Genomic DNA, 13,153 nt, shown 5'->3' on the forward strand with positions numbered 1-13,153 from the left:
AGAACCCAAGACAAGGAGGGAGGGAGGGAGCCTCGGTTATACATAGACATACACACACACGCTGGCAATTCCCTTTCATTCAGTGGCTGCTTCCTGAAAGAATGAGGTAAGGCAAGGTAAAAGTGGGAGGCTACTACCCTTCCCCCACTACGATCACACGGAACGTCCTCGTCACTTTCGGCCATCTGCAAGAAATATCGAAGGGTCCGCTTCAAGTCCACAGCAGGAGGAAAAGGACAAAGGGGCTAAGAATCTCCCCACAAACGACGTCCTTGGGGGGGGGGGGGACCAGACAACAGCAACAACAACCAGCAACTTGTGAGGCAGCTGTCGAGCGATCTTCACAAGTTGCTGGTTGTTGTTGCTGTTGTTTGGTGTGTTCCCCCCCCCCCCGACGTCGTTTGTGGGGAAACCTGCGTGTAGATTGTAACGTATGGCCATCGTACACGTAGATATTTCGCTGCATGTGGGCATGCAAGGCAGCTGCAGTTGGGCACAGCTCCCACCTACGGAGGCAAAACATCTATAGCTGTTAATGACCAAGTGGTTACCCAGCAAATTGCACCTTCTGCATTGGAAATTGGTAACGTTTGAATCAGCCTTGCTAGCCAGTCTGCGTGTTACCCCAGGGGTAGTCAATGTTGTGCCTTCCAGATGTTGGAAGAATGCAGCTCCCGTCCACCCCAGCTACTAGGCCTAATGGTCTGGGACTATGAGAGTTGTAATCCAGCATCAGGGAGAAACAATGTTGTTTACCTCTGTTACCCTCTCAGGCTCTGTTTTGCTTTTAATCCTGGAATTTTAGAGTAAGGGGTGGAGAAATCAAAGCCTAAGGACAGGAGTAGGCTGTGTAAACTATGAAAAGCAGTAGCTGAAATAAACATGTTGGCAGATGCTTCAGTACCTTTACAATGCATTGTTGGCCAATGCAGAGTTTGTTTTATTTCAAAGTAGGATTTTTCTGCTCAGTGTTTACTTTCTGACTTATCTAGTTAGAGGGTCATAGGACTGAGACTGAAAATACTTCGCCTGAGCAGTCATTTTTAGTGTGGTTTCAGAGAAACCGCACTCACACACTTTCCCCTGCTCTGCAGCTAGAACTAAAATAGCCCTCTCAGCCTGAACAAGGGAGCAAACAAGAGAATTGGAGTAGACCAAACACAAAACCATCAGCACAGAGGCGGCAGGGAGTTTTCAGACAGCCCTTGCCACGCCTGTTTGATTTGAGCAGGATTTAACACACACACATACCTTGCTCATGAGCTGATTGAAAGGAGATAAAATCCTGCTGCCTTGGCTGTGTGCCCTGCAAAGAATTTATTCCCACTGCTCTGATCATCAAGTGATGTCACCATGATAGGCCTGTAGGCCAGAGGTTCCCAGCTCTACTTCCGAGTGCAGCTGCCACTTGAAGTGGCCAGTACTAGACCAAAGCAGAAAAGCAGCTCCCTAGGCTTTTGCCCATCTAATCCATGCCTCTCATATATTCCATTAGATTTTGTTATTTCCCAAGGTGCCCTAGAGCCTCCCAAGGTGCCCTAGGGACTGGTGTCCTTTACTGTGAGCCTGTGTGGCTAGAGTGTCGGACTAGGACTAGTAGACCTATGCTGAAAACTTTACTTATATCATGAAGCTCTCTAGATAACCTTGGCAACTCATTATGGATTATCTTCTTTGGCAATCACTTGGAGCCGAGTAAGATTGTCTTCCATGAACGGTCTTAATTGTGGGTCCGTAAGTGCCTGTGGAGGCCAATTCTGGATCCACACATCCTTCCACAGTGGGGACATAGGTTTCCAGGTGGGAGTTGATCATGGTGAGTGTTTACCAAACATGCCTTCCTCTTAGCAAGTTTCTCCCTTTTGTCCTGAGTTCAAACGTCTTCATAGTCCATGACACCTTTGGTAAAGGCTGTTCTCACATTGGAGCCCCCGCAGGCCAGTGTTTCCCAATTGTTGGTGTTTATCCTACTTTTTTTAGATTTGCCTTGAGAGAGTCTTCAAACCTCTTTTGTTAACCACCAGCATTACTCTTTCCATTTTTAAGTTTGGAATAGAATAGTTGCTTTGGAAGACGATAATCAGGCATCCAAATAACACGACCAGTCCAACGATGTTGATGTTGAAGAATAATTGCTTTGACACTGGTGATCTTTGTTCCTTCCAGTACACTGGCATTAGTTCGCCTGTCTTCCCAAGTGATACGTAGATTTTTTTGGAGACACCGTTGATGGAATCTTTTGAGGAGTCAGAGGTGGCATTTATAAGTGGCCAATGTTTCACAAGCGTACAGTAAGGTTGGTAGTACAATAGCTTTGTAAACAAGCATTTTGTATTCCCTGCAAATAGGAATAGCCAATGCTAGTCCTAAGGGACGCGGGTGGCGCTGTGGGTAAAACTTCAGCGCCTAGGGCTTGCCGATCGCATGGTTGGCGGTTCGAATCCCCGCAGCGGGGTGAGCTCCCGTCTTTCGGTCCCAGCTCCTGCCCACCTAACAGTTCGAAAGCACCCTTAAGTGCAAGTAGATAAATAGGTACCGCTTTATAGCGGGAAGGTAAATGGCGTTTCCGTGTGCTGCGCTGGTGCTGGCTCGCCAGAGCAGCTTCGTCACGCTGGCCACGTGACCCGGAAGTGTCTCCGGACAGTGCTGGCCCCCGGCCTCTTAAGTGAGATGGGCACACAACCCTAGAGTCGGACACGACTGGCCCGTACTGGCAGGGGTACCTTTAATGCTAGTCCTACTCTGAGTAGATCCATTTACATTAATCCATTTACATTCACAAGCGTACAGTAAGGTTGGTAGTACAATAGCTTTGTAAATAAGCATTTTGGATTCCCCGCAAATAGGAATAGCCAATTCTAGTCCTACTCTGAGTAGATCCATTTACATTAATGGGTATGACTTAGTTCCATTAATTTCAGTGGACTTGGTTAGAGTCAAATCTGTCTCTTATTCCATCCTACCTGTTGTGAGGAGAACCATTTATGCCAACTTGAACTTTATTTACATGTAATAATAAATAAATAACCCAGCTGCCTGATAGTTTTATGTGGGGAAGTAGGCACATGCTCATTCCACATAACAACACTGAAAATAATGTATGAGATAAGCCTCGTATTGATATTATTTCAGTTCTTTTGAGAATTATATCACAAACATACATACAGTAAGGTATGTCTATGTGTGACATTGTGTGTGTGTGTGTGTGTGTGTGTGTGTACACAAATAATGACCTTGAAAACTTTGGGGTTGTTTTCAAATTAGCTCTGAAACTGAGGACAGACAATAGTTTTAAGAAAGTTTAAGTTAGAGCCATTGTTGTTCATAGAATGCACACTGTTTTCCATTGTTCTACAATTTCTGGTCAAACAGGTTTTGATGCACAGCAAAACCTTGCAAAACCTGATTGACTAGAAGCAATAGCGGGACAGGAGGGTGTGTGTGTGTGTGTGTGTGTGTGTGTACATACTGCAAGCAATTACAGCAGTCTTCCACTTTCTAAAATGTACAGTCTGCCTCCATAAGTCCTTGCTGATTGTCCCTCCCTCCTTAAAGTAACTTTGTGGTGAAACTGTGGTGATTTTGTTCTATGCTTGATTTTGCTTTAAAAAGAAAAGTGTGCTACCGTTGCTTTGTTGTCTACATAGCTCCAAGTGGAGGGCCTATTTCACCTAGGATAGCAGTGATTTGATGCCTACACGCCTTAGTATGATAACAATAGCCACACTGCAAGAATTAGTGGTTCTTGTGACTTGTCAGGATGCTAGTCAGCTTGTATATGAACGCCTCTATCTTTATTAGTTTGTCTTCTACCAACTCCAGCCCAACAATTATATTAAATGTGTTTATATACCATTTTTCATCCCCAAGTACTGCTTTTCTTTCATCTGACATTGAATGTGTACTCATAAACTTGCTTTATGCAGAACACACATTTAATGGTCTTAAAGGTAAAGGTATCCCTGACCATTAGGTCCAGTTGCAGATGACTCTGGGGTTGCGGCGCTCATCTTGCTCTATAGGCCAAGGGAGCCGGCGTTTGTCTGCAGACAGCTTCCAGTTCATGTGGCCAGCATGACTAAGCCGCTTCTGGTGAACCGGAGCAGTGCACGGAAATGCCGTTTACCTTCCCACCGGAGCAGTACCTATTTCTCTACTTGTACTTTGACCTGCTTTCGAACTGCTAGGTGGGCAGGAGCTGGGACCGAACAAAGGGGCTCACCCTGTCACGGGGATTCAAACCACCGACCTTCTGATCGGCAAGCCCTAGGCTTTGTGGTTTAGACCACAGCTTACCTAGACTATCAGACCAAGACTGTAGATAGGCAGACAATGACAAACATATCCTTCACTCTAAAGCATCTCTATATAAGCAAATGTTAAGCATCATGCAGGCAAGGAACTCAACAGCATTTAAAAACCAACAGTTTATGTTCTGTACATGAGCTTTCTGATTTCTTTGTATTCTCTAGTACAGCCATGATGCATTACCCCCTGAAAAAATCTTGACACAAAATGTGTTTACTTCTTTATTTTATTGGTTTAACTTTAATGCATTTTTGTGTTTCTGTGATGTCATTCAAAGTGATTTACAATTTTAAATACTAAACGACTGTACAAATATAAAGTAAATTCTCTTCAGTTGGATAAAGTGTCTCATCAGGAGTTCTGATTAATCATCCTGCCTCTTACAACTCCACCATTACTTATTGTAGAGGGCATGGTCTCACACACCTGTTTTGTTTTCTCATCTTTAACTAAAAGCTTTTACTTATTTATGCACCCCATTACCACTGCCCCACCATGTATCTAAATACCAAGTTAATTATAATACTTCAGTTTACCTACTGGTAGCTATGTACAAGCCTAAAAATGGGACTGGACTCAACTACCGGTAACTGGTCCTGCCAGCAGAAGCCCGCAGAAGGACTGTTGATAGTGCAACAAGGCTTTATCCCCTTTGTCCCCCTGCATGCCACTGTGCTTTTGGGGGTCAGGATTTTTAAAAAAAATTTTTTTGAAAAAAAACCCAGAACAGCATATAGGAGGAGGAGAGGAGAGATAATTCTGTCGGGCACAACTGACCTTAGTGCTATGTTGAATTCCCCCATAGAAAATTATGTTTTGTTTCAATATAAACATATGCTGATGTTAGTTTCTACAGTTACTAGATCTAGATGTTTACTTGGTTACTGTTTCATTAACTCAGAATGGTTACACCATAAGAGTACTTTTTATTTAAGAAACCAGCTTTGATTTAGTTTGTCCCCCTATTTAAATCTATAGCCAGTTTCCCTAAACACATTTAGTTAACACTCACCAACTATGCCCCAAAGACTTGCAGTTCTCACTCAGATCTTTCTTCTGGAGTCTCTCAGGCTTCTATCAGGACTTCGGCCACCATCTTCACCTAGGTCCAGGACTCTCCTCCTTGAGGCACTTGCATTCAGCAACATCTCTGACTCTTGGCTTCAGAGCTCTCTCAAAGGCTGTCTCTGGGATGCTTCCTTTCCCCCATATACCTCCTCAGCTCCATTTAGTGTTCTTGTCTTCTCTCAGACTCATAAGCCTTTAAGTCTAGATGCCCTCCCCCTGGCTCCAGCTTCCAGCTCTATTGCTGTTCTTTACACTAACTGACTTGTGACCCATCCACCCGCCAACTTGAACTGTGGCTTGAGGTGGCCCTTTTATTTCTAACTGCAGCCAATCACTTCAGACTTGGGTGGAATTCTCCCCTCTCACCAGACCCCAACTCTAGTCCAATGGGATGAGACAAAATGTCCACTGACCTGACCCATCAAATCACACCAGTTTTCAAACCCCCAGTGAGAGCATTTAAAGTCAGAACCTCATTCCCAGAGCTACCTTTTAGACAATGTACGGTAATGTGACAGTCAGTCACCCATTAACCTCCTGTTGATACCTTGCATATAATGTCACATCCATGCAATACATTTGACGTACATGGCATCCTCCAAAGAATTGGGAACTGTACTTTCTTATGGGTGCTGGAAACTATAGCACCTTGGGGGGTAAACTACAGTTCTCAGGATTCTTTTGTGGGAAGTCATGTGCTTTAAATGTATGGTTTGGTTGGCTACAAAAGAACAACTGAATGGCCTCCTCAGAGAGGCTTCCCAGGTGCCTGCATTATGGTATTTTTGGTGGCAGGCAAAGAAATATATATCCTCAAGTGTTTTATTTTATTTTTGTATATAGTTCAACAATCCCAAACTTTGAGAAGTCAGTAGTTATAAAGGTGTGCTGATCTGTCATAGAACAACCCCACTGAAGAAGATAACAGTGGTTACTCAGACCTCGTTGCGAAGGGGCCCCTATGACAGTTCAGGCTTCAAGGCCCCCAAAATGTAGGTCCATCACTGGCCATGGCAACAAATAAGTATGGTCCAAAGTCATGTGCGTCCTTGAATTGCAGCCACCTTTACGGTCTTGGGTTCTGTGTTTTGGTCATGACTAGCTGCCTCAAAGAAGACTTATCAACATGTCCAAAGATGCACAAATTGGTGAACAGATGCACATTTTAAAGATCCACCATCCACTTTGATATTCAAGTTCAGTTTAAAAATAAGCTAGCAACCCAAAAGTCCCCTTGCCCAGTGGCTGCTACTCTCCCTGTGCGGTGCTCTGTAGCATTTCCACTGTTCAAACGGGAATACAGTATTGTTGTTTTCATTGAAGCCGACTGAGACGGTCGCCTTTCTGACATTTTTCACCGTGCAGCTCATCTATTTTCCCCTTCCTATGCTTGGGCGTGATGTGTTGCTATGGAAACAGAGACCGGAGGTGGAGGACGCATCTCCGATGACGTCACTAGAGCGCGACTGATACTCCTCCTGGGAACAATGGCTGAAGCTGCGGAATCTCGTACGGAGAATGCTGTTCTTCCGCCCGCTGTATCTTCTCCGTCTCCCGCGGAGGAGTCCTCTAACCTCGCCGCGGAATTAGCCGAGGGGCAAGAGAAGGCTCCTGTGGTGGTGAAGGAGGAGGCGCAGGTTCGAGAGGTGTGTAGAAGAGAAGGAAGCGACGCTCACATTAACCCTTTTTTCCTTCGAATTGCTCTTAAGCTATTTTCTTGTTTTGGGGGTCGATGGGCTGCTGCTAAATTCCTACTTGAGAGGTGGTTGGATTTCCCCTCCCCGGTTCCCTGGGCTCCAAGTGCCCATATTTATCAGAGACAGCATCTCTTTAATGGTAATTCTTGCCAGAATGTTGTGGCACCTTAAAGACATAACAAATTAGTTATGGCATAAGCTTTACAGGACAAAGTATCCACTTCATCATATACATGAGAAGTTATCCACAGTTGCAGGTAGGCATATAAGCAAAGAGGGGATTTTGACCAGCAAGATTAGAGGGAAATGGACTACAGAAAGTACACCCATTCACAATTCAGTTAGAGCGGGGACGGGGAACCTATAGACCATCCTAGGACTAAAGCTCCTCTCATCTCTGAACACTGCCATTCTGCCTTCTTATGGGAGTTGGGAGTCCAACCACATGTAGAGGGCTACAGGTTCACCACGGCTGAATTAGACCTTTAAATGTCTGGGAAATGGACAGACTGACCCTGTTACTCCTGCCATAAAGTGTCACTTTGCTTATTTTGCATTCAGGCTCTATTTTCATCATCACTGGCTGTAATCTTGTGTTTCATTTACTTCTCTTTTCCCTCCTTACTATCTCACCTCCCCATGTGTTGCATTAATGCAATACAGTAAAGGATAACGCTCAATGCATCTGATGAATTTATATATTGTTTAAGGCATTTATTCTTTAGCCAAAAATGTTCCTACAGCAGCTTACAAAGGAAAGGGGAAGGGCCATAGCTCATTGGTAGAGCATATATTTCTATGACAGTTCCCACTCTTCAGCATAATATCTAAAAGACATAGGAAGAAAAAGGGCTGGAGAGGGAGGGAGGAAAACAAGCTCAGGCCCTAGTTCTTAATTGACTTAAAGGATCTATAACTTCATCTGTTCATGCACATTCTGTCTTGTACCCCTTCTCCTGATCAGATCCAAGAATGGAGCAAATAACAGTGCCTAGGCCAGAATGTCAGGGCTGCTCCTGCACCATACTTCTTTCTGCACTTGGAATCTATGAAAACTTGTGTCAAAATAAATCTGTTAAGCTTTTAAGCTGCCACAAGACTCTGTTGTTTTTACTGCAATGCTGAATAGTAAACATAACCTCCCTAGAAACTGGTAAATCTTGTCCATCTTGCCTTCTGGTCATGTCTTTTTTTAACATATTTTTGTGTGCATAAACACACTGCCCGAGGTATCCTCAAATTCAGTCTTGTTTGGCCTACACTTGAAGTTCATGAACACAAGATACCGATGCATTGTTTGACTTCCATTTCCTCATCATCACAACTGCCTTTCCAGATTGATGGCTGTGTTCAAGGTGGTTATTCTGTAAGGATTAAACTTTAAGGGCAGTACTTTAAGTAGCTCCAGTAGTGCAATGACTTTTGGCTGTGCAGTGGAACTTCACATCCATCTCCTCTGCCTATGGTTCCCCCAAACCTCCAGAACAGATTTTTTTTTGTGAGGGGGGGGGATGGAATTGCATGGGGAGAAGAAAAGAAAGGGAAGTTCCATTTTGCACAAACAGAAATCCTTGCGCTAACAGAACCACTTTGTTGGGTACCACCTTGTTACACTTTATTGCCAGTCTATTAAGAACTCGTGCTTCGAAAGCTAGTGCAAGAAAGGCTGTTACATGATAAATTAAAACAGTGTAACAGCATGCACAGAATACCCTTTAGTTATGTGTAAGAGGACAGGGTGCTTCTTGCATGATGATCCTTGCAATAAGAATTGTTTTTTATACGAAAGTTAGTATTTTATCAGTGAAATGCTGAAGGGTATGTCTACTCTCCCCACCTCCCACATGCTTCCATGCTGTGCAAGACACTGATTGAAATAAAATCTCAACATTGGAGAGAGAAGGAATAATATATTTTTTTAAGTTCAGTTGTTTGAAGAAGTTGAAATCTTGTTCTATCTTTGGTTTAATAAATTACGCAAGTCACGACATGTATGTGGCAATATAGAGAGTGGAGCTAATAATAAAAATACTGAAAATCTTTTGCACCTGACAACTTTAATTAGAAACTATAACTATAACCAATCTGAACATACCAACACTATAGCCAAGCTGAACAAGTTTTTTTTAATACTAGATTAAAACAGAGTATGAAGAAACAGAGGAGTCTACTTCACAGCCTTGTGCAGCCAAGAAAATAAAAATAGAGATAAAGGAGAAAAAAGAGAAAAAACATAAAGTAGATGAAGATGAGATTCAAAAAATGCAGTAAGTAATCTTACATCTACATGACATAAAGCTTTTTATTAATGCTAAATGGTTTGTATAATAGGAGGCTTGTAAGATAAGCTGTAATGTCTTGTAGATAAACTGTTCTGTTGATTTCCCTGCCTTTTGGGGGGTGGGTGGGAAGGAGGTGGTACTGAGGCTGCAACCCTATGCATACTTACTTGGGAGTAACTAGTGAGACTTACTTTGGAGTAAGCATGCATAGGATCATACTGGAAATTAAATTTACAACCAAGAAATACTGAGGTAGCAATCCTATACACATACCTGGGAGTAAGTCCCATAAAAAACTTGTAATTTGTATGTGATGGTTAGTGCTTGGATTTTGATGATTTTTTATCATATTTTTGTTATAATTTATTTCCTCAGAATGGCTTTGGAAGGAGCCCTGCTCTTGAAAAGTGTCATAAAAGCTGCATAAATTAAAAAAATTGGTCTTAGTGGGACAGTTTTGAGTAGGCATGTATAGGATTGAACGATTAATACTGTAACATAGGAAGGAATAATTATCGTGTGGCACTGCACAATACTCTCCCATTCCAGATTCTTTCTTTCAAACGAAGTACTTTACCATTGTCTTTCCCCAACTTCACAAGCTATGCAGTTTTGTAGCTATAAAGATGTGTATAGGGTAAACGTGTTGTTTCTAAATCTGGGGTATAATTGGTCTTTTCTTTCTAGAATTCTTGTTTCCTCTTTCTCTGAAGAACAACTAAATCGTTACGAGATGTATCGCCGGTCAGCTTTCCCTAAGGCTGCTATTAAACGGGTACGGTTCTGTTCCAATTCAATTTAAAGTAAAGCAGCTTGCCGAGTTGTATCTTATGATGTACAAATGGAACCTGCAACAAAATGTTGCAGTATGGAGTGCTTAATTTCAGGATTACTGTCAATCAGCCATGTCCGCTTCCTGCATGCTATATAAAATTCCCCTCTTCTTTCCTTTTTGTTCCCACCCATCCCAAACCAGTCAGATGGTACCGTATTTTTCACCCTTATAGGGCGCACCAGCCCATAGGGCACACCTAGTTTTTTTGGGGGGGGGGAATAAAGAAAAAATATTTATTCTCCCCCCCCCCACATGGGGCTGGGGTGGGGGAAGCCCGAGCTTCCCCCGACCCCAGCCCCCAGAACAGGCTGCTGTCCGCAAGCCTTGGGAGCCCGGCGGGAAGTCGTGCTGGGCTCCCAAGGCTTGCGGAGAGCTACCCGAAGCCTGGGGCGCACTCCGCTGCGCTCCCCAGGTTTCGGGCTGCAGGCTGCTGTCCGCAAGCCTTGGGAGCCCGGCGGGAACTCCCGTGGGCTCCCAAGGCTTGCAGATAGTTTCCTGAAGCCTGGAGAGCGAGAGGGGTCGGTGCGCACCGACCCCTCTCGCTCTCCAGGCTTCAGCGAAAGCCCCATAGGACGCACACACATTTCCCCTTCATTTTTGGAGGGGGAAAAGTGCGTCCTATAGGGCGAAAAATACGGTATTCTGTGCCCACTGAGCTAGCTCTGTACTCATTGGATTGTTTTGGCAGGCCCTCTTCCCATCCCCATTTAGGACACATGACGACTTAGCAGGATACAACCCAATAGATGCAATATTTCCGTTACACAGATTATGAATTTTAAACCTCAGTCTGACATAAACTATGCTGAAACCCTGTGGCAGCACAGTTGTCATTGCCAGTAATGTTTGTGATTGGAACATAAAGAACTTAACCCTTTAAAATCAAATTATCATTCCCCTCCTCAGCTGATCCAGTCAATTACTGGAACCTCTGTCTCTCAGAATGTAGTTATCGCCATGTCAGGAATTTCCAAAGTCTTTGTTGGAGAGGTAGTAGAAGAAGGTGAGTAACAGAAGAATATTTAAAACTTGTATCGAGTTAAACAGGTTTTCTGTAATCCTTTATTCTGAAATATTATTGCAGTTCTTCATTTCTATGAATTTGCTATAGCTCAGTAGTTTTAAGAGAAATATGGCTATTAACCCAGTGTAACAGTATGAATAATTTACCTAAGCACTTGCTTTCTAAACACAAAAATAGGATGTTACCCATCCTATCCTATGTATGTGCCCAATTTTCTACCCAGTGGTAGGGAGTGCTTATTCAGTTTTATCTAAATTCTCCTCAAATGGAAGAATTGTTAAGCCACTTGTGTTTATCTTTTAAGTTTTGGAAGCATAGTAATGGTATGTGGTACAGTGGTACTTCTGGATGTGAACGGGATCCGTTCCGGAGCCCCGTTGGCATCCTGAAGTGAACGCAGCCTGAGTCTGCGTGTGCGCGGGTCGCCCCTTCCGCACATGCACGTGACGTCATTTTGAGCGCATGCGCAAGCGGCAAAACCCGGAAGTAACGCGTTCTGTTACTTCCGGGTCGCCGCGGAGCGCAACCCGAAAACGCTTAACCCAAAGCTACTGCAACCCGAGATATGACTGTACTCCATCCCCCCCCTCCCAAGAAGTTAAACTGCTGTTTTGACATTTTGATTCTCAGATGCAAGTTATAGTATTTACATAACTATATAAACTGAGTATTTACTAAAGTAGAGTCAACTGCTTTGGGGAGGAATTCAGGATCAGGAGATTGTTCTGTCAGTGCAAGCATTTCTGCTCGCATAATGGAACAATCTCTCCTCTCTTCTGCCCATGTGCTCTTCTGTGGGATCTCCTGAACCTCCAGAATGCATGAAGGTGGAAAACACCTGTTGTGCTAGTGGGAGTCCTTGCAGTGACTAGTTGAATCTGGCCTTTTGTTAGTCCATTTAGTCCATCGGCTAAATACTAGTATGCCTGGTTGTTAGAATGTAAAGAAATATACACACGTATCAACTACTTTTAAAGCTAAAATGTTTGTAGATTTTGTAACCAAATGGGGGTATGTAAGATGTATTGAACCAACAAACTGATTGAAATACTTCTTTGTTTTCAGCACTAGATGTATGTGAAAAGTGGGGAGAATCACCTCCTCTGCAGCCCAAACACATGCGTGAAGCAGTCAGACGATTGAAGTCACGAGGGCAGATCCCAAATTCAAAATACAAAAAAATTATTTTTCACTGAAGAGGAGATTGGTGAAGAGTCTTCAGTGGGATGAAGATCATTCACCTTTGAATAAGTGTAAATAACTTTTGCAAATGGTGGCTTCAGATTGCTTAAAGCCATCTAAACGTATATGATCTTACTGGGGGAAACATTTAATAAACTACTTATGAAATTCTAGGTCATTCTGATAGAAGTTATACTGCATGCTATATTTGGACTGAGTACAGAAACATTTAAGTATGCAGTCAATAAACTGTATAAAACATTGCTATCGTAAGTTTATACTTACTGAACATAATCAAATACCTTTTGGAGAAAACAAAGGCAACTAAATAAGAAAATTATTGTTGCTAAGAATGAAATGTAATGGCAATCATCTCTAATAAAGGAACTACTTTTAAATATGTTTTTCTTGAGACTAATGTTTGATTCTGCATCCAGTTCTCTGATATTAAACTTACAAGTTGTGTGAAATATAAGACCTGGTCAATGCAAAACTCCTAGAGTGTGCCATAATCAAATTGAGCAGGCAGGCGCATCTCCAAAAACCAATAAAGAGCTACCTAAAGTAATGGATGCAGTTGTGTAATGACTTTGCCTTTGATGTTTTCTAATAAAGGTGGGACAAATACGCTTCACTGGAAAATATGTTCATAATATGTACCATTTATCAATTCATATTGCCAAGCACGGTTCACCTTTTGTAGCTGCAGCAACAGCAATAAAAGGATAAGCTGCTGAATATCAGATCGATAGCCTGA

At 42.9% G+C, this 13,153-nt stretch overlaps 1 protein-coding gene across 1 annotated transcript; it reads left to right on the top strand.

The window, feature by feature from the left end:
- On the top strand, positions 1-13,038 carry TAF11 (TATA-box binding protein associated factor 11). The gene is made up of 6 exons (XM_083745101.1): positions 1-106; positions 6,742-7,022; positions 9,210-9,340; positions 10,043-10,130; positions 11,097-11,193; positions 12,280-13,038. Exons 2-6 carry the CDS (start codon positions 6,786-6,788, stop codon positions 12,408-12,410), a joined length of 684 nt encoding a protein of 227 aa, XP_083601227.1. The 5' UTR covers positions 1-106; positions 6,742-6,785; the 3' UTR covers positions 12,411-13,038.
- Positions 13,039-13,153: the final 115 nt, after the last annotated feature.

This window comes from Podarcis gaigeae (assembly GCF_964106915.1).
Source record: "Podarcis gaigeae genome assembly, chromosome: 6".
Lineage (NCBI taxonomy): Eukaryota > Metazoa > Chordata > Lepidosauria > Squamata > Lacertidae > Podarcis > Podarcis gaigeae.